General features: G+C 36.9%; 1 protein-coding gene across 1 annotated transcript in view; it reads left to right on the plus strand.

Annotated features, from left to right (window-relative positions):
• Positions 1-23351, plus strand: part of LOC145984934 (pickpocket protein 28-like) — a 328930-nt gene that overhangs the window by 223615 nt on the left and 81964 nt on the right. The window contains exon 5 of the mRNA XM_083118345.1: positions 12550-12664. Within this exon, the coding sequence (XP_082974471.1) occupies positions 12550-12664 (115 nt within the window). The remainder of the gene's footprint in view (positions 1-12549; positions 12665-23351) is intronic.

Below are 23351 nucleotides of genomic sequence, written 5' to 3' on the forward strand. Positions count from 1 at the left end.
TAAAGTTTATACTCAATGTCCCTGTCTCTGACAGAGCTGTGCTGTGATGTTATTATTAGGTACGGGCTTCAGAAAATTATACCCAAGCAGATTTCAACTATGCCTGTTCCTGCATACAGATCCCCCGAGCCTGGCTGATATTTCTACAGCACTGATGGGCAGGGATGGAACTGCATGTGAAACAAGACAGGAAATTTGTTACACTGATGAGAAGGAATTGATTACTGACAAGAATAATAATTATTGATTACAGATATGTTTTCACAATAAAGTTTATACTCAATGTCCCTGTCTCTGACAGAGCTGTGCTGTGATATTATTATTAGGTACGGGCTTCAGAAAATTATACCCAAGCAGATTTCAACTATGCCTGTTCCTGCATACAGATCCCCCGAGCCTGGCTGATATTTCTACAGCACTGATGGGCAGGGATGGAACTGCATGTGAAACAAGACAGGAAATTTGTTACACTGATGAGAAGGAATTGATTACTGACAAGAATAATAATTATTGATTACAGATATGTTTTCACAATAAAGTTTATACTCAATGTCCCTGTCTCTGACAGAGCTGTGCTGTGATGTTATTATTAGGTACGGGCTTCAGAAAATTATACCCAAGCAGATTTCAACTATGCCTGTTCCTGCATACAGATCCCCCGAGCCTGGCTGATATTTCTACAGCACTGATGGGCAGGGATGGAACTGCATGTGAAACAAGACAGGAAATTTGTTACACTGATGAGAAGGAATTGATTACTGACAAGAATAATAATTATTGATTACAGATATGTTTTCACAATAAAGTTTATACTCAATGTCCCTGTCTCTGACAGAGCTGTGCTGTGATGTTATTATTAGGTACGGGCTTCAGAAAATTATACCCAAGCAGATTTCAACTATGCCTGTTCCTGCATACAGATCCCCCGAGCCTGCTTGATATTTCTACAGCACTGATGGGCAGGGATGGAACTGCATGTGAAACAAGACAGGAAATTTGTTACACTGATGAGAAGGAATTGATTACTGACAAGAATAATAATTATTGATTACAGATATGTTTTCACAATAAAGTTTATACTCAATGTCCCTGTCTCTGACAGAGCTGTGCTGTGATGTTATTATTAGGTACGGGCTTCAGAAAATTATACCCAAGCAGATTTCAACTATGCCTGTTCCTGCATACAGATCCCCCGAGCCTGGCTGATATTTCTACAGCACTGATGGGCAGGGATGGAACTGCATTGTGAAACAAGACAGGAAATTTGTTACACTGATGAGAAGGAATTGATTACTGACAAGAATAATAATTATTGATTACAGATATGTTTTCACAATAAAGTTTATACTCAATGTCCCTGTCTCTGACAGAGCTGTGCTGTGATGTTATTATTAGGTACGGGCTTCAGAAAATTATACCCAAGCAGATTTCAACTATGCCTGTTCCTGCATACAGACCCCCCGAGCCTGGCTGCAGCACTGATGGGCAGGGATGGAACTGCATGTGAAACAAGACAGGAAATTTGTTACACTGATGAGAAGGAATTGATTACTGACAAGAATAATAATTATTGATTACAGATATGTTTTCACAATAAAGTTTATACTCAATTTCCCTGTCTCTGACAGAGCTGTGCTGTGATGAGGTACAGGCTTCAGAAAATTATACCCAAGCAGATTTCAACTATGCCTCTTCCTGCACACAGACCCGAGCCTGGCTGCAGCACTGATGGGCAGGGATGGAACTGCATGTGAAACAAGACAGGAAATTTTTTACACTAATGAGGAGAAGAGCCTATTAAGAATTAAACTTGTTAGAATTGATTACTGACAATTATTGATTACAGATATGTTTTCATGCATCGATTATGAAGTTGTTAGCATAGAACATGTGGCAGATATTATTATAGTGATGGTGCAGAGAGAAACAAGATTGTAACAAGAGAGCCTGAAAAATACAGAAATATAAAATCAAAAAAACATCTCATACATCCAGATTGTTGCAGGTTGTCATATCTTATAGAGGTTTTGTTCTGAATATTTTATTGATTATGACTAATATATTGAAGAAACACAGCAACATGTTAGATGGGGCAGGTGCAGTAATAATACATACTCAATGTCCCTATCTCTGACAGAGCTATGCTGTGATGGGTACAGGCTTCAAAAAATTATGCCCAAGCAGATATCTTGCCTGTTCCTACACACAGACCCGAGCCTGGAAGATATTTCTACAGCACTGATGGGCAGGGATTTGGAACTGCATGTGAAACAAGACAGGAGAAGAGCCTATTAAAAATTAAACTTGTTAGAATTGATTACTGACAAGAACAATTATTAATTATTGATTACAGATATTACTCAATGTCCCTATCTCTGACAGAGCTGTGCTGTGATGGGTACATGCTTCAGAAAATTATACCCAAGCAGATTTCACAAATATTATGCCTGTTCCTGCATACAGACCCGAGCCTGGCTGCAGCACTGCTGGGCAGGGATTTGGAACTGCATGTGAAACAAGACAGGAAATTTGTTACACTCTGACAGAGCTGTGCTGTGATTATGTACAGGCTTCAGAAAATTATACCCAAGCAGATTTCAAACAAATGTCTTGCCTCTTCCTGCATACAGACCCGAGCCTGGCTGATATTTCTACAGCACTGATGATGGGTAGGGATCTGGAACTGCATGAGACAGGAAATTTGTTACACTGATGAGAAGAACCTATTAAAAATTAAACTTGTTAGAATTGATTACTGACAAGAATAATTATTAATTATTACTCAATGACAGAGCTATGCTGTGATGGGTACAGGCTTCAGAAAATTATACCCAAGCAGATTTCAAACAAATATCTTGCCTCTTCCTGCATACAGACCCAAGCCTGGCTGCAGCACTGATGAGCAGGGATTTGCATGTGAAACAAGACAGGAAATTTGTTACACTGATGAGAAGAGAATTAAACTTGTTAGAATTGATTACTGACAATATTGATTACAGATTTTATACTCAATGTCCCTATCTCTGACAGAGCTGTGCTGTGATTAGGTACAGGCTTCAGAAAATTATACCCAAGCAGATTTCAAACAAATGTCTTGCCTCTTCCTACATACAGACCCGAGCCTGGCTGATATTTCTACAGCACTGATGGGCAGGGATGGAACTGCATGTGAAACAAGACAGGAAATTTGTTACACTGATGAGAAGATCCTATTAAAAATTAAACTTGTTAGAATTGATTACTGACTTATTGATTACAGATTTCATACTCAATGTCCCTATCCTCTGACAGAGCTATGCTGTGATGAGGTACAGGCTTCAAAAAATTATACCCAAGCAGATTTCAACTATGCCTCTTCCTACATACAGACCCGAGCCTGGCTACAGCACTGCTATGCAGGGATTTGGAACTGCATAAGACAGGAAATGAGTTACACTGATGAGAAGAGCCTATTGAAAATTAAACTTGTTAGAAATAATTACTGAATTATTAATTACAGATATTACTCATTGTCCCTATCTCTGACAGAGCTGTGCTGTGATTAGGTACAGGCTTCAAAACAGATTTCAAACAAATATCTTGCCTCTTCCTGCACACAGACCCGAGCCTGGCTGATATTTCTACAGCACTGATGGGCAGGGATTTGGAACTGCACAAGACAGGAAATGTGTTACACTGATGAGAAGAGAATTAAATTACCCTTGCAGCAAATATTTATTTACCTTGATTGCTGTCTCTGCTGAAATAATCAGGGCTGCCTGCTGCGGGTTGATTCCCAACTGCCAGATTCCTGTGCCTGAAATCACACTGAGAGGCTGGACAAAACTCTCCCACAGTTGCATATGCCATGCAAATTATTCTGCCCCAGTGCCTCAACAATACAATCATAAGTGCAATCTCTAAATTTTTGCCTTATAAAATACATGACAAGCTCATTCAAATATATATAGTTGGAATCTGATACAAACTCTGGATTGAAATCTTCACCACTGTACAAATTCCCATTATCAGTTGTAACAAATTCAATCTTCTTATTTTTAGATATCTTGTTAATAATTTTATTTGAATATTTATAATGTCTCCAATTTAAACTCTGAGATGCAATCATGGGCATCCTATACTCAAAACAATGCTCATAGCAATTGTTGAACCAATAATTGTCAAACAATTTCAACCTTAAATTATAATGGCACCTGTCTGTATAAAAATTAACAAACAATCCAACAATTCTCCTGAACCTGCTGTACATAAATTTTTCAAACTCACTGATAAAATTGAGATACAGGCATTGGAATGGCCTGTCACTGGCAAGCACCCACTGCATTTCAGTTTCATTCTGCACAGCAAACAGGTCATACTCGGACAGGCCAAAAAATCTAAGCTTTAAATCATCAACAAGTGACTTAGATTTTATGTATTTTGAAATACATCTTATCTCAAAAAATCCTGTGTCAAGATTATCCATGCAATTAGATATGATACACACTGCCTTCTATAAGTTATTTGCTTGCTGCTGCTGCTGCCTTGTATTCCTCAGAAACTGCTTATGTGCTCAGAACTTGTTGTTCCTGTTAAACAAAAATAAATATTAGAATTTTGTTATGTTTATTATATAAAATTTCTTGGGGTTCAAATCAAAATTCTATGCTTAATAAAAAAATATCAGTTGGGTTCAGCAGTGTGTTTTGTATATTTAGTGTGTGTGTGTGTGTATGTGTGTGAATATTTTTGGCTTTGGTATTTATATAAAATTTCTTGGGGTTCAAATCAAAACTCTATACTTAATAAAAAATATCAGTTGGGTTCAACAATATGCTTTGTGTGTGTGTGTGTGTGTGTGTGTGTGTGTGTGTATTTTGGCTTAGTTTTAAGTGTATCCAAAAAAAAATATCAAGAGGGGCATATTTTTAACAAATTTATGGACAACAATCTGACAGAAGTGCCTTTTGTAAGTGTGGACAAATCAATCTGAGGGGGCTCATCATTTGTACACTGTAGTTTCGTGAAATTCCCGAGGGCATTTTTACAAAAATCTTGGATTAGACGGAGTACCACACTTGAGCAAAAAGCTCATATGGGCATGTTGAGCAAGTTTTAAGTGTAGCCAAATCTGCCTGAGGGGGGTTCATCATTTGTTGAGTTTATAGTATATACTTTTATACTACTAACATCTACGAAATAGTTCCTTATAACTTGGAATGTAGTAAATAGATACTTTCAAGTCTTCAAATGAATTTTAGACCACTAGATTTTGACAAGGAAATTATGTGTATTCGTTTCCAGTCATTAATTGCTGAACCAAACGTTTTAACACTCTGTGGAATTTTTATTCTTAGATAAGTTTCTTTACTTGCTACATGTATGCGTACCACACTCTGTCCCACGTATCTTTTGAGCAGGTGAACGGAAAAAGTATCTGAGCAGCGATGAACACGTGAGAGGAACGGGATTGCGTGAAGGGAGGAAAGCCACTGCCGTTACCACCCTTCCCAGCAGCGTGCAATGCTTCGCTCTGTCCTCTCTATCCCACCTTCACCTTCTCTTCCGCTATCGCGGCTTTGCTCCAGAGATTGTGGGACAGGCTACAGTTAGTTGTTTTCTCAAAATGTATCTCTGTGTGCCACACATATAATTCTTACTCACATGGAAAAAATGACAATTTGCATTCAGGGGTAATTTCACAGTTACAAACTATTTTGGCCTTGATGAGAAGTTAAGTGTAAATAACCATTTTGTTTATAATTGGTTGAAATCCTCATATTTAGGACTTGAATTTGTCACCTAAGAGATTGAAGGCCTGTCCTCTTCTTTATGCGTAACCTTCTTTATTTTTTCTATTCATTATTCATCCTCATGCTCGCGATTAGTCATTAGTAAAATAAGAAAAAACGTCCTCCGTGACCGTGCGGTCGAGTCCATCTGGGTTCAGTTATGGGTTCTTGACCTCTGTATAGGACCGGTAGCAACCCACCATCGTGAGGAAATTGGGGAGCTACGAGTGAGTAGCGTAAGCGGATCTCAGAAATCTCTTATGGGTGATGTTCCTGGGTAAACAAAAATAATCAATCAGAGAATTCAATTATAATATAATAATTATCGAAGGCGATAAAAGAACTTCCGGTTTGACCAAGTTTCCAATATAAACAAATGGAATACAGATTGCCTTCAAGCTTACTTTGTTAAAATGGAGCGGATACAAAATGGATCACTTGAAATTTTTAAGTGACATAGAGAAATAAAGATACCTCGAAAAAAATTGACCAGTTCTCCGAACCTTTGGATGAAGATTTATGGAACAATAGTAATCTTTTCCGAGACAATGTTGATCCTCTATCTACGGTTTCGTTGGTATATACATGGAAAGTATATTAAACAAGCAAGTTTATTCGCTTATAAATTAACAGATTTTTTACATTAAAAAGGAAGTAAATAATAATAAATTCTTAAAGGTAAAAGGAAGATTAAATACACGAATGCCAAGCAACAAAGATATTCTAGATAATAGTTTTAAAGTGCACATTTAATTTCCCATTAATAAAACCACAGATCATTTTTTTTACATAAACGTGTATTTTAAGTAGGTTCTTATTTATGTATGGCCATTTATCTTTCTTTATAATTATCATTCCAATTATTCATTAACACATATTCATTCATTCATTCATTGTTTTCTGCCTAATTGGCAGGTTTTTCACTGCAATCTCCAGCTTTCCTATTATCTGTCTAACGCTTCGTATTAGCATACGACCCAGTTAATTTAATATCATCCATAAGCTGATATCTCTTTCTTTCACGGACTTTTCCTCCTTCAACCATTCCCTCCAAGGCATCCCTTAGCAGGCAGGTGCTTCTAAGTTGCAGGCAGCATCCTTGTCGTACTCCTCTTTCAGTTTCACAGCCTTCTGTCATTTCGTCTCCTGTTCTCACTTTAACTCGTTGATTCATGTATAAGTTGTTTAGAAGTTTTCTCCCTTTCCAATCTACACCAATTTTCTTCAGAATGTCTGAAAGTTTAACCCAATTCATTCTATCAAAGGCTTTTTCCAGGTCTACAAATAATACAAACATTTCCTTTCCTTTCTCTAAATATCTTTCCTCAATGGTCCTCAGTAAACCAATTGCACCCCTTGTACCTCTTCCTTTCCTGAAACCAAACTGTTCTTCCTCTAACTCGCTACTGACCTTCGAGTATATGCGTCTCTTCAGAATTCTTAGAAGAATTTTTGCCGAGTGAGATATCAAGCTGATTGTCCTGTACTCAGAACATTTTCTGGCATTGCTTTTCTTCTGCAGAGGTACCAAAACAGTCTCCGTGAAATCTTGTGGCCAATCCCCTTTCTCATAGATTTCATTGCATAAGTGCAGTATTTCTCTTTTTCCATCTCCCAGGCATTTGATAAGTTCAACAGGAATTTCATCAGTGTCCGTTGCTTTCCCATTCCTCATTTCTTTAAGTGCTTGCTCAAATTCCTCATTCAGGATATGGTATCCTGTCTCTTCATCAGGCATGTCGTCTTCATTTTCTACATTCAGACTGCCTGGGCGATTCTCTTTCTGGTAGAGCTCTTCAACGTACTTTCCCCACACATTCGATATTTCTTTTTTGTCTGTGATTTCACATCCTCCCTCGTCTTCTATGATCCACATTGGTTTCCATTTCTTCTTTTGGAAGCCCAAGCAGTTTACTTCACGATACATCAAGTCATACCTTCCTCTTTTTCCCAGTTCTTCAATTTCTTCACATTTTTGTTTCATCCATTGTTCTTTTTCCCTGTCAGTTTCTCTTCTTAGCTGATTATTCAGTATCCTGTAAGTATTTCTTCCCTCTTCTGTATTTACATTCTTCAATTTTCCCCGTTCCTCCATTTTTTCCATCATACTTTCAGTAATGCATGGTTTCTTTGCACTTTTCCTTTCCCTGTAGCCTATTGTTTCATCCACTGTATTCTGTACGCAGCTTTTTATTCCATCCCACATCTCATCCATATTGTTACAACTAGCTTTAAACTTAGTATAGTTTCCTTGGAAGTATTCTGCAAATTCCCTTAGCTTCTCTAAGTGGGGTTTCTTGCTCACCTGATTTTGTGTTATCTTCTTCAATCTAAGATTGAAGATGTGGTCTGAATTAATGTCAGCTCCTGGCAATGTCTTCGCATTTTTCAAACAATTTCGAAATGCCAGTTAATTTTTAATTTCACGAAAACGAAATAAACAGGCACTTCTACCCATGCTATGCAGGTAGTTTGAGGATTCGGATGGTTGAAATAAAGTTTACATTATTTATTTATAAGTCCTCCTCCGTAGTCAAGCGGGTTAAGGCGTTCACTCGTCTTGAGATCGTTCGCTGCGGGACGGCGTAGGTTCGAATCCGGCTCTGGTCGGAATTTATTTGGCCTACGTATAGGGCCGGTGGCAAATTGGGAAGCTCGGAGTGAGTGAGCGTAACCTGGTCAAGAAGACCTACAATAACGGCTGGGGGTTCGTCGGGCTGATCACCCGTCACCCCAACATTGGTCTGAGACCTCCACGCTATAACAGGTGACGGAGGAACAGTGTGGGAGGGAGACCAGCAGTCGGTAGGTAAGCCAAGGGTAGCGCTGTGGGTTATGGTTATGTATTTATAAAGAATCAAGAACTTCGAAGCCTCCCTGTGGCGCAGCAATTTAAGCTATAGGTTGCGTTCCGATTAGCCTTACTGTGCATAAAGCGTACTTAAAGAAACTGATGTACTCCGACTATATCAGAATGGATAATTTTTCGACATTGTATATCTACTCGAACACAGCCCTGTTAATTGATCTTTCTACCACAGCTAATAACATGCATTGTTGTAAAAAGTTATATCTTTTAAAGTTGTTATGCCAACATATGTGCGTTAGAAAATTATAAATTTAAAACACATGTATCAGGATAGTTTGATCTATATTTCACATTGGTCAGTTCCTTCTACCTGCTTTCAGGAGCGAAAGCTTGTAGGGTAGTGGTTACCGTTAAGGATTGACAACCTGATGGTCGTAGGTTCAAACCCCTCTGGTGGCAGAAGATTTTAGTACGTTTTAGACGCATCCCATTGCGATGATTGCCCACGCCGTGTGAAACGGAATGATTCGGTTTGGAATTAACGATGGGGGAGCGGAATATTAAGTTACAAAATTTCAGTTTCAACGAACCGAGAAGTGGAGAAAAATTGGATAATTCTTATAAATATTAAAATTACTTTCATGATTTTAGTGGTATAATCGCAAGTAAAATCAAACATCTTACTTGGAAATTTCTGAACTGAACCAAAACGCATTTCGCACCGATCTAATACATTCTCAAATACATTTCGAAATGTTATTGAATGTTTCATGTCGATAATTTGATCAAAGCATCAATTCTTGACGCCGAGACGATATTTTCTGCAACTACCTCTTCTCTCCTCTCGTCTCCAGTCCCTTCTATTCTTCTCTTCTCTTTCTCTCCCCTCCTTCTCTTCTGCTTTTATCTCATATAGCTTTCCCTACATTTCTTGCATCTTGTCTCCATCCCAATCTTTTCCTTTCGTCTTATCTCCTCTCCTGTTTAGATTTCCGACTCCACTGCACTCTTCTCCTCTTCTTTTCGTTCTTCTTTTCTTCTCTCTTTTACTCTACTCCCCACTCCCCTCTTCTCGTCTCCTTCTCTCCTCTCCAAAACTCCTCTTCTCTCATCTAGTTTTCCTCCTCTCTTCTCTTCTTTGCTACATTTTCCTCATCTCTCCTCGAATCTTTTCCTTTCTTCTCACTACTTCTCCTCTCCTCGTCTATCCTCTCTTCCTTCTCTCCTCTACTTTTCCTCTTCTCCTTTTGATTTCTATTTCTCGTCTTCTTCGTCATCTTTCGTTTCCTCTCACCTCTTTTCCATTCTGTAGACTCATCAGCGATGAAATACTAAAAAACCTATTTTTTCTTTCAGAAAGGATTTTGTAATTTGCGATATAATAGTGATATATTTAATAATTTTATACAATAATACTTGTGTTTATTTCTTTCGCGTATTTCAAAAATATCTATTATAGATGTGGGAACCCTAAAATTGAACCTAAATCTACACGCAACCCACCAACACCTTGTGTAAATTGGGTTGCCTAGCATAAAATGTCGTTGTCCTAAGACTTTTGAGAGACACTGTACGTACATCGAAGTAAGAAACAACAGAAAGCTGTATATTAGAGAAATATACCAGAAATTCATACCTTACATAAAAATTTAATAAATGATCCACATTAACTTTTAAAGTAGAACTTTGTTCATCACGCCTCCACAGAATTAGCTTCACAATAAAAAATAGCACTCTACGCAAGTTTGAACATCACCTGGCGTACAGTCAATGTGTGGCACCCACGACACTGCACCCACTTTTCTGGTCGACTATCCGAGAACAACACAAAGCAGTTTATGAATACAGCATCATCATTATCATAATCACTTGAAATGAATCTCTTCCTAGCAGCTGCCCACCCGATGGCTCAGTGATATCTAATACCCCTTATCATTATGTAACCAACGCCAGGGGTCCCGGGTTCGAATCCCGGCTTGGACTTGGATGTTTATGATTGTCCATCCTGAAAGTCTTGAAATAGAGATTGGAGTGAAACGATATAAGTAAATGAAGTGTGATGGGGGAAGCTCCCGCTTAGGGGCTTTCTTTTAAAAAATAAAAAAAAAATAATAATAAAGAAAAAGCGGTATCGTCGTCGCCTTTTAATCAAGGGGTCCCGGGTTCGATACCCGGTTGAGGCACATAGTGGTTCGGATTCGACTTTAAACTTATTGGTCAAGTCCCGATTATCCTTTATGTGCATAAAGTGAACTTAAAACAACAATTCATTCATTCATTTAATTCATTCTTCCTAGCAAGTCTGGTCTCTTGTTGTCATCACTTGATGTCAATTTGCTTTCTTTACTATAACGGGATGGTGTATTGGATCCCTTCACCAATTTAATCATATCGTCACTTATTCTCAGAGAAGCGATGTTAAATAACAAAAATGAAACAATCAATAATGACTAAATTCACATAACATTTTTCGAGACATGCGGCGTTGGTTGTAACAATGTTACAACCAGACCCAGACCCACGCAATTTGTTACAACCTGCCCCACAGTACATTCGTCATTTCCATCCTATAATATTGGCGCATATCGACGTTGAGAATGAGTTTCAATCCACCCCTTAATACTCGAAACTACACTCAATCATGCTGTACTCTCATATCCAACCTATATATTATGTATATTTACAAAAAAACACTATTTTGCTGATAAAGCAAATTTTGACTTTCTTCCTCAAAAAACAAAGAAGTGTTCTGTCACCCTAAGGGCACAACGACATTTCTCGCCGAATGGGCATAGGTACTAACAAGTGCTGCCGCCACCTTTGAAAGTTCAACTCTATGCACCAAATAGTACCAAAGTCCCTGTTACAACCTGGACCCGATACAACCAAACCCGCTCTCCCCTATATCATCTATATACGTAGTTAATAAAAATTATCTGACAGACTTCTAAGACAAACAATGTGATTTGTTCTTAAACATACAACGTAGAATATAAGTTATTTCTTTATGCATGTATGTTTTTCTTTGTCATTTGTGCATTTTCTGTGTAAAATACACATGTGGAGAAAATTCGTTTTTATTAATAATTTTTAATAGAACAGTAGAATAGTTTTGTAATTATATTTCCATATTCGTGAATAAAATCATGATAATTGTGACTGTCTTCTACATTCACGAATAACAGTATTTACTTTATTTCTGTTGTACACAAATTTATAAAATTAACAGGGAACCATTGAGATTAAGAACGCTATCAATGTCGATATTTTTTTAAGTTGTTGATTTCGATTTGTTTCTTTATGTAAGAAGATTGATTTAAAATGTATTGTCAAAAAGTTGCAAGTGAGTTTGTATCGGAATCTTTAATATGAAATAATGAGAAGTTAAATTGTGCTGTTTTAATTCTTTCAACGTAAGTGATATCAAATTATGGAAACCCATTTGGGCGCAGAGGACTTGAAATTGAATTTTGAAATTGTGGAAAGTCTAGGCATCCTTTGCATACAGTATCGTCTATTCAGTGCCATGTACAGTGGAATCCATGAGTATTACCATGCAAATTGTCTATCGCCATGTTCGTACATTATTTTTGACCCAATAAGAATTAAAAGATAACTCAAGACAAGTTCTTGACAACTTCTGCATCAACATACATAAAACTCCATCGCTTAAAAGCACATAGGATGTAAGAGAAAAATTAATAAAAATAGTCATGGACAATTTGCACGGCAATACTCATGGATCCCACTGTACAGTTGCATAAGAACAAAAGGCTTCCGGGCCTCTTATGAGACTTCGCCACTGACAATAATACTGAACAAGAAAACTAAAACTCTTTTCTGCAGTTTTATATCATATTTCTGCATTTCATATTTCTATCTTCGACAGTTGCATCAAAGCATTTGTGTTTCTGGCATTTTTCCAGTCCAGGAAAATCGTACTTATTCCACTTTTGTTTTTCCACACAGGTTGAAAATTCTATGTGCTCTTAAAGGTTCTTTCTACCCAAGTAACGTGAACATCCCAGACATACCAGAATGCGACGAGATTGGGGACATTCACGACCCTCTGGACTTTTCCAGGGTAAGTAAGTGCAGCTCAATACTTAATTATAAAAGGCAGACTCTCCATTGATATCAGCCCCGTCTAGTCGCTGCACTTTTGGACTCTCTCTGCTCTACAAAGTTCAAAACCGAGTTGTCTAATTCGTTGATTTGGTGTCACGTAGAGTTTGCACTACATGGTCACGTGGTACGTCGAAACGAATGAAATAAGCTCTGAAAGTTGCAGACAAGGATTGAATGGGCGCCTTTAGTAACGCTCAACGTTGGAGAAAAGCAAGGTACGTACCAAGTCCACTGGAGGCACTTGCTATGGAGCGACCACAAGAGTCTCCGCGCATCTTCCTCTCCATCATAGGTGTAGTGCCCATACACTTGGGGGGGGGGGGGACTACCTGGGGCTAATTTTATTCATGCTTTTATCCATTACAAAAATCATCACGGGCATTCTCCTTGGGAGACAGGTGATCCCCACATCATCTTATCCAAAAGAAATGGAAGAAATTGAATTGCTAAAGGAATAATTACGCTATTATGCAAATTTATTAAAGAATACATTTTTTGTTTAGAATAAAGAAGGCAAAATTTTAATATGTTATAATATTTATTGGCTGACCTCCATGGCGGAGTGGTCAGCGCAGCGCGCAACGATACCATGGTCCCGGGTTCGAATCCCGGCCTGGGCATGAGTGTTTGTCAGTGTCCGTCCCTTCATCAATTTCATCATATCATCACTCATCCCTATCTTGGAGATTTGCCAAAAGTAGCAAAAATATCGTAGTAAAATAACGAAATCAATCAATATTAATGGGTAATCATATGTTCATGGTAATGAGCAACTTATAATGTTGAAAGGCATTTGAAAGCACAATCTACATAAGTAATGAAATAGTAAAGATTTACATTTCGTTAATTTCTATACAATGAAACTTCGTATTTTCCTAATTTTACAACTGAGAACCACTTGTGACTAGATTCGTGAAGAAAGATTTAAGATATTAAACCAATTACGCACCGATGGTGCAGTGGTAACATCGTCGCCTTGGAATCAAAGGGTACCACGTAGGGATTCGGATCCCACTTTAAACTGTAGGTCCAGTCTCAATTACCCTCTCTGTACATAAAGTGGACTTGAAACACAAACTAACCAATACAATAGAAGTGCTCTGTTCTTTGCTCATCTATATAAATTCCTCAAAAACTCTGTCGGTCAACTACAGTTTCCCTTTCTGTTCAACAGTGATATGGACGAAAATTTGACTTGCCCATAGTTTACCTTAGTCTTGTTTTAATAGGTCTCATCGCAGAAAAACTGAAAATAGTCACACATACCTAGGGTGTGATTTATGATTTTATCAGAAGTGGATAGGGGATGAACTTGGATGCTTTCTTATCTTAATAATCTTATAGATGTTTGCAAAGAGCTCCCCAGAATACTATTTAATAGGCTTTAATTAGTTTCCATTCATTTAAACCTCACATGCAGATTTTATTACCATACGTATAATTGGACGTTAATTGCTTAATATCTAATCTAAAAGAAATCAAACCCATTCTAAGTTTCATTGATTCAAATAATAATCCAGTACCAGAGGCGTCGCGTGCGGTTCACATACAGGTGTTCACAATAATATTTTTATACTGAATGGAGATTTACTCCTCTCCCTTGTAACTTCATATTCAATTGATAAAGTAAGAATACCAGTTCAACTTATTTTCAACTATTTCCCACAAAAATCACGCTATATTTGAAGTAATACAATTTTTTTTATTCAATTAACACCCTTTTAATTACGCAATTTACAATTAGTAATGGCTAGCGCAAACTAATTAGTATAACATGCAATCTCAGGTATGTACAATGCAAGACTACCATACTTCGTAATCTACTTTCTATTACACCGACCTTAACCAACGATATTCATTCGGCATTGAAAGCACGTGCATCGTTAGCGCTACAGAGGGGAGGACGCGTCCAGTCCAGAAAAAATATATTTTGTGTATGTAGGATACTTGGGTATTATACAGAATGCCCTCGCCCCGCCCACAATAACTCGGTTGGGATGCTTATGATTGAAGTTTGGGAGTACTTACCTATTGAACAATGCAGAGGTCCGGCTGGTGAGGGCCCATCCTTTTTACTTCCGTTCGTTCTGCTTCGCTCATTCTCGAAAATCAACTTTCTTTCAAACTCCTAACAGTTTCATAGTGTACAAAACACAACACTACACACACACACACACGCACGTCTGAAAGCCAGTGCACATAAATTCATCCAACCGCTTGTCAATAGATATTGCGCTCTCAACAGTCGACACCACTCTAACCGCGTTTTGCCGGTTGCCGCCAAAGAGCATAGGCTTTTTTATTGCCCCGCAAAACGAACGGAACTTGACCTTTCCAAAAAGAACGTGTCCCCTTGCAGTTCTCCTACAGCAACAGTGTTGCCAACAATTGAAACGCAGAAGTTGCTAAATCTTCAACATGCGCTAAAAGTTGCTGAATCAAATTTATAGGTGAAAAATACAAAATATATTTTTAAAAAATGCTGTAAAGGTTTATATTGTATTACCAACCACGGTAATATGATATAATAAATCATGTGGGTTCGATTTTATACAAAATAATAATTTAATCCATAACTAAGAATATACGACATCGCTAACTCCATGCTTGACAATCCAAATCAACAAAACAATTGAACATCTATATTCAAAGATATAATAACATCATAGATGTTTCACAATCTAGCTACTGCAACTTTCCCCTTCTTCCAAATAACAGCTGCAGCCTGTCAGGTGGTTTTCTCCTTCTAAAAGATCGTCGTGGACTGTTCACTGCGGAGGCGGTAACAGCTTCCTCTCGCCCAGTTTGCGGTCTCTCTTCACACGCTCTGTCCTGCGCTGACACGGAACCATCAAAGATCCAAAAGTTATCTTCTCCACTGTCTGTATCCGACCTGTTAGATTTATACTTCACTTGATGCAGGTGTACCCTTCCCGTTGTTCCACCGGCATTGACCAATAACAAGCGTCTTCCTAAGTGACCCGTAACTGTGGCTCGTACGTATTTCGGAAATCTGGATGTATAATTTCTTGTCCACACTGTACTTCCGATTGATGGTAATTCTTCGTTCTTATTGGTCTCATTTCTCACCACTTCCTTATTAGAACAACTCTGAACTCCTATCTGCTGTAACATGAAATTTTGTCTCCAATTGTACCATAAAATATCTTCCTACAATTGGTTGTGGCAAATTTTGTTTACAAACAAAAACATTCATATTATATCTGTTATCTCTCCACAATACATCCAACATAACCTGACCTTCTAATGCTAACGGTCTTTCGTCAGCATTTTTCAAATTTATATTTGCAGGTTGAATCTTTAAATACGGAAAAGATTGATCGAGAAATCTTTTATCAAACACACTTACAGAAGCTCCAGTATCGATCTCAAAATTAACTAATTTACCATCACAATTCAAATCAATTGTACATTTGTCAGCATTATACAAATTTCCAACTATAGAGTTAAATTCAAATTGCCGTTCTTTAGTAGAACCATACTTGTACAACGGTAACTGAAAAGTGTTCAAGGGATCGTTTGAAATTAACAATTCTTGATGTTCCTTATCTGCAGTAAACTCAATAGAATCTTTACATTCTTTCGAAATTACATCAAGAGACACCTTACTTAAGCAACTGTTAGATTCAGTGGATTCAAATTGTAAACTTGATAAGTTTTTATGTCGGTATATTACAAATTAGATGGAAGAACTACTTTAATGACCTTTTAAATGTCCATGTAGGAGATAAATCAGAAGTGAATGAAGTACACACAGCAGAACCTTTAGTTCCAGAACCTAACTCGACTGAAGTTAGAGATGCTATTAAAAGGCTAAAGAATAACAAAGCACCTGGCATTGATTTAATACCAGCTGAGTTAATTAAATATGGTGGAAATTCATTAATATGTCAAATTCATAAATTAATTTGTTTAATATGGAATAAAGAAGAAATCCCTCAACAGTGGAAAGAATCCATAATTGTTCCTGTGTTTAAGAAAGGTGATAAAATGAACTGCAATAATTACCAGGGAATTTCTCTACTCTCAACAACATATAAAATATTATCTAACATGCTTTTAACAAGACTAACACCATATGCTAATGAAATTATAGGTGATTATCAATGTGGATTTAAACGTAACAGATCAACTACAGATCAAATTTTTCACATCAGACAGACATTTGAAAAAAAGTGGGAATATAATCAAAATGTCCATCAGCTATTCATTGATTTAAAAAAAGCATATGATTCGGTCAAAAGAGATAAATTATATAATATATTAGTAGAATTTGGAATATCTAAGAAGCTTATTAGTATGATAGAAATATGCACCAGTGAAACATAAAGTAAAATTCGTGTGGGTATTAATATGTCTGACAAATTTACAATTCATGATGGGTTAAAACAAGGAGATGCATTATCTCCATTGTTCTTTAATTTTGCCTTAGAATATGCTGTAAGGAAGGTAAAAGAAACTAAAGAAGGACTAAAATTAAATGGTGTGACTCAGTTGTTAGCATATGCAGATGATGTAGACTTACTGGGGGATGATATGAATACAATTGAGAATAATGCTAAAATATTTTCGAAAACTGCTAAAGAGATAGGTTTGGAAGTTAACAAAGAGAAAACTAAATATATGCTTACAGGCCGAAACCAAGTCTTAGGTAATAATCAAAATCTAATTATTGATAACAACTCGTTTGAACCAGTTTCCAAATTCAAGTACTTAGGAGTAATATTAACAAATGAAAATTATATTAAAGAGGAAATAAAAAGTAGGCTTAATTCAGGAAATGCATGTTACTTCTCTCTTCATAAACTTTTGTCTTCTCGTTTAATATCTAAGAAACTAAAAGTTAAAATATACAAAACAGTAATTTTGCCTGTAGTATTATATGGATGTGAAACTTGGTCCCTTACATTGAAAGAGGAACATAAATTGAGAGTATTTGAAAATAAGATCCTTAGGAAAATCTTTGGACCTAAAAGGGATGAGGAGACAGGTGAGTGGAGAAGGTTACATAATTTAGAACTACATAATTAGTATTCATGTCCAGATATTATTAGAATAATTAAATCAAGAAGACTTAGGTGGGCAGGCCATGTGGCACGAATGGGAGAGGAAAAAGGAGTTTACGGGATTCTTGTTGGGAAACCTGATGGTAAGAGACCTGTAGGAAGGCCAAGACGAAGATGGAGGGACAACGTTGAGATGGACCTAAGGGAAATCGGTAGGGATGGAAAAGAGTATGTAGATCTTGCTCAAGATAGGGAAAGATGAAAGGCCTGTGATGCTGCAGCCATGAACCTTCGGGTTTAAGAAGGCTAGAGAGTTAGTTAGGTATATTACAAAATCTACGAAATTTCTGAATATGTACTAAGAATCTACAATAATTACATCTAACTTGCTTTAAATAACATTTACCTTTTTCATGCGTCTTTCCACATTTATAACAAATCCATTGTCTTGAAGTTCCAGGTTTCTCATTGACTATGCTCTTTTCAGTCTGATTATTAAAGTTAGTTTTCCTATTGGAGAAAGCTTGGAAAGGTTTAGACTTGCTTTCATGAAGCTTATGTACATTATAATCAGTAGCAAAACCTTCGTTTTGATGGAATAGCCGTACATAATTCTCAACCATTTCCATATTCACGGCAATGTCGCAAGCTTTAACCCTGGAATGCTGTCCATCATTTTTATGACGTCAATGGTACCCTGGGGTACATATGTATCCCAATAATAAATGTGAGAAATAAGCTTCGTATGATTTTATTTTTCAAAACAAACATAAAAAGAGCAAAGTTTTAACATATTTCAACTTTGTAATAATTGAAAAAAGAAAGTTAGGCACATTTAGGGCACACTTTCTTTTGGTGTTCTAAACAAATGAACTTTCTACACATAGCGCATATTACCCTTGATTTTCTGTCCCTCGACCTTTCATAGAATGCACATTTTCCGGCTGATGGTTCGGGTTTCCTGGTAGCAACTTCTTCGTAAGTCAGCTTCTGGAAACGGCAAATAGTTTCACGAAGTTCCCGAGGCAAATTTGATACTCCCAAACGACTCAACATATGAGGTTTTACCAAATCCATTGCAAGTTTTTTCAGAAACGAACGTCTGTTGTTCATTACTTCTTTCGCTGGTGCACCTGAGCCTGCCAGAAGTATCATAGAATTCACTCCTACAATATTTAGCAAGTTGTAGAAAAGACACAATGGCCAGCGCCTCGTTTCTCTCGAACAGGAGTATGTATGACACAATTGATCAAGGGTGTCAACACCGCCTTTGGTTTGATTGTAGAATTCAATCATTTCAGGTAAAGTAGTTGAATCTGAATCGTCACCTTTCTCGTGCATCGTGGAAAGTAGCAGAACAATCTTCTCTTTATTTTTGGTTGGACAGTAGGAAAGAAGCGTTAGTGGATCACTGAATGCAAACATCGCAGAATTTTTCTCTCGGGTTTTTACTTCTAAAAAGGAAGGAGGTATTTCTTTCTTATTTTTTTTAACGTTCCCACAGTAGTTACATTCTTTTCTAGTAAGAATTTTGATGTACTAACAGATGTGAACCAGTTGTCCATGGTTAGATTGGTTAGATGGGATTGGTGTTTCGAGTATATGATGGTCTAACACTTGTCACAGCATCTTGAACTGCATCATTGTCTGTAGGCCTGTCACTTTTATATTTGTCTTTGCCTTGCCATTTCTTGGTTCGTATGTTCAGATATACAGTCCAATTTTTACTTTGTGAAACATAATTCCCATGCTTCTAATCCTGAAATTATATTCTTAGCCTGATTTTTGTTTCCCGGTAAATGTACAACTAAATTTCTTTGAGGTAATCTGTGCAGCTTCCCTTTTTTCCACTCCATCGAAAACCATCTTTGCCACTTAACTTTGTTGGAGCTTGAACAATTTTCAGTTTGTTCCCTTCACCCGGCTCTACTGGAAGTACAGAATCAGATTCCGAATCGAATGACTCTACAGCAGTTTGATCGATTGATGAAGATGGATTTTGTAATTGTCCATCTTCAATTTCATCTTGGAAATCAGAAATAAAACCGTCTTCTTCATCACTGTCCTGTATGCTGTCTTCGTTCTCTGATTCAGACTCAAACAGAATTATTTGTGCTGCTGCAACATCTTCATCCTTAGAAAAGTTGAAGACTTTCTGTGAACTCATGGTTTCCTAAAGAAAAAATAAAAATAAAATATAAGTCTACTATAAACACAAGAGTGGAAAACTGAAACCATAAATGAAATTTGAATGATAAATATATTTCATGGAGCCGGACATACAGGCCTATCTCTAAGTCTTCTGATAAAATAATAAGTTATTATTACCTGTCATAAGAAAAAATGGTTATTGGAACTTCATAAAAAAACAGTTTGCACGTTGCTATATACCTTTTGAAAAAATATGAAGAATAACACAATTGCTACCCTGGGGTACAGGTGCACCCCACACAAGCTCTAGCAGCTAAATGTACTGCGTTCTTTCACTGTTGAAGGTCACTGCGAAACTAACTCTCTGAAATATGAAACTACTAGAAGCCAGTAATATGTGGCGCCATCTGTTAGGAAGAAATTTAACTATTTCATGTGAGTGGGGTACAGGTGCACCCCAGGTAGCATTCCAGGGTTAAGAAAGAAAACGTCACCTTCTGATAATTTATTTCTTGTAACTTCACTGCTAACTCCAAACACCAGCTGATCTCTTAGCATATCATTTAAGAATGCTCCAACGTTACACTTAGTAGCTGCATGTTTAAGAGAAACTATATATTCAGACACAGGTTGACCTAACTCTTGCTTCAGAAGATGAAAACGGTATCTTTCTGCAACAACATTATGCTTCGGTTGAAAATGATTCAACAATACATCTTTTATTACTTCGTATGTTTTACTAGCAACAGAATCTGGAGTAACTAAATCCCTTAAAGCATCATATAAATATCCTCCAAAGAATGCAATAAAATTACTAATTTCCTTTTCCTTTGGAATGCCATTAGCAACACAAATCTGTTCAAACCGCTCCAAATACGAATCAATGTTACCTTTATCCACATCGAAAGGTTCCAGAATATGTCCTTGAATCCCATACATAGTCGCCAAATTGTTGTATTACCAACCACGGTTCGATTTTATACAAAATAATAATTTAATCCATAACTATAGTGTAAATCACCAACCCTGAGATCTTCTGTAAACAAACGGTCTCACCGATTCGATGTATCACTCCACGTCAGCTGATTCATGACCGAAATCATCTGCTGTTACACTCATAGTTCGCCGCACCTATTCATTTTATATAAGAGCCTCTGAATGTGAGAACCCGATCTCAAAACATCAGACGAATATGCAGCCGCATACATTGTTACTCTCCCGGTCATTCTCTCTTTCATAACCCTTAAAACTACAGACACTGACACACCACTGCACTGGGATACGAACTTAACCACTTCATTTACTGGTTTCTCAGGATACCACTGACAGAACGTTACATAAATATTGAGTAGAATATGTTTCTCACCCCTTTTCAAAGGCTGTCCTTGCTGGTGTTTTGAAAACAAGCTCGGAGAACACGGAGACTTTCCCGCACGCATAGAACACGGCATGTTATTTTTCTAAGGATAAGTCACGCAAAATTACTAAGTTGCACTACTTTCTTGCTGTTCACATGATTATTTTTAGAAAATAACCAATGTTATAAAATATCATTATGTACACAAATCTCTAAGCTCATTGAAAGTTACAATGCATATTACTACAAAATGTTCACACTTATCTTTGCATTGCCATGTCAACAAGTTATTTTACGAAGTGCACTACATTTAGCAGAACAAAAATCATTATTAGGATGCTTGTCAAAGTTTCCAACCGCAATAAATTTACGAAATTTCTTTGTATTGTTTTGATCATCATAATCAATATATTTATTGGACTTACAGCAATGCATATGGCTGTTTATGCCCATTATATATTTTGTTTACATAAGATACAATTTACATAAAATCTACAAACAAATTTCAAATACACTCCTATCTATATCATCCTTAAAAATATACATTACCATGTTATATCATTTTGTCTAAAAAATGCAAGTAAAATATATTCAATTCACATGCAAGAAACAAGCCAAATTTATGGGAAATGATTACTGGTGCAATGAGTTAACCATAAAGGTGAAGCAATAAGTAAAAAAAGAAAGAGCATTGGGTTTAAAGTGAGACGTCATTTGCGGCAGCGTATCCCATACTACAAATTGGCCATTGTTTTACCTTATGTAATGAATCCTGTAACAACGCTGGATTTTCGTGTGGATTATCTTACTTCTATGAGTTTGCAATGCTTTCTGTATGCACGTGGTTTTGTTTACAGAAGGTCTCAGGGTTTGTGATTTGAACTTTAAGAATATACAACATCGCTAACTCCATGCTTGACAATCCAAATCAACAAAACAATTGAACATCTATATTCAAAGATATAATAACATCATAGATGTTTCACAATCTAGCTACTGCAGTTTATTCTTACCAATAAATTAAATTTCAATGTTTGTGCGTTTATATGTAGATTAAAAAAATACTTAATTTCAAATTAGATAATTTTATGCAAATTTCATTTTAACTTTCTAACTTCAAAGAAGAAAATATTATGTGTAGCAAAAATGCATCCTAGTATTCTGAAAGTTATATTTTGTTCTTCACAATAAGCATATTCTAATAACGTAGAGAATAGTGAAAAAAATTACTAACATCAATTGATAACTGTTGTCGGTAACAGCTAGGACTCCATACTAGTCTGAGTATAGTTACCAGAAAAATGCGCGTTCTATTGATGTAAATATAGTCCGCATTTTCCTTTGCAATTTAAGTTGGTGAGAGTTCTTTTTTTTTTGCATTAAAAACGTTGATTACTAAAAAAGTTGCATAGTCTGAATGGCCCTTAGATGCACATGCGCAAATCATATAAACCTTGAAAGATATGTAACTCCTGCAGACTAGTTTCTAAAGAAAAGTGGCTCGTCACTATTCTGTGAAATTTAACGCCCACTGGAATTTAAAATCCGCCAGGTTTAGCGATTTCTCACTCAAGTTTGCAACTATGTAGCGCAGACCTTCTCGAGTCCCCCCAGACATACCTTGTATATGCTGCACTCTGGTGCCGAATGCAAGAAGTATTGCCACTTGAATCAGGGCTCGCAGCACCATATGTTCGCACAGCCCAGTGAACATTTTCGCGGTATAGTGGCCAACAGCCCCTTAGCTGTCAGTTTGATGCGACACGCACAGCAATTGTGTTCAACGCAATCCGTGGAACACCGTGGGAGTCAGTGTTACCAACTATCTAAAAAAGTTATCAGACGTGAAAGACGTCAACTGCGAGTAAATTGTTTGTATATATTCGAACATCAAAAAAGTATTTTTTCGAATAAATATGTGTGTGTGCATTTAATATGTACGTAATTTAAAACATATACATGAGTGTTCACGTCCTCATGCGAACATTATCACGCGACGCGCCTCTCCAGTACCTCTTATTGGCAAATCAGGAACCAAATAAGAATGAACATCAACGTATAAGTTTTGTCAACATTTAGTGAGAAACGACGTATTTAATAATATCTCG

Source organism: Lepisma saccharinum, chromosome 3, assembly GCF_977018435.1.
Source record: "Lepisma saccharinum chromosome 3, izLepSacc3.1, whole genome shotgun sequence".
NCBI classification, from domain to species: domain Eukaryota; kingdom Metazoa; phylum Arthropoda; class Insecta; order Zygentoma; family Lepismatidae; genus Lepisma; species Lepisma saccharinum.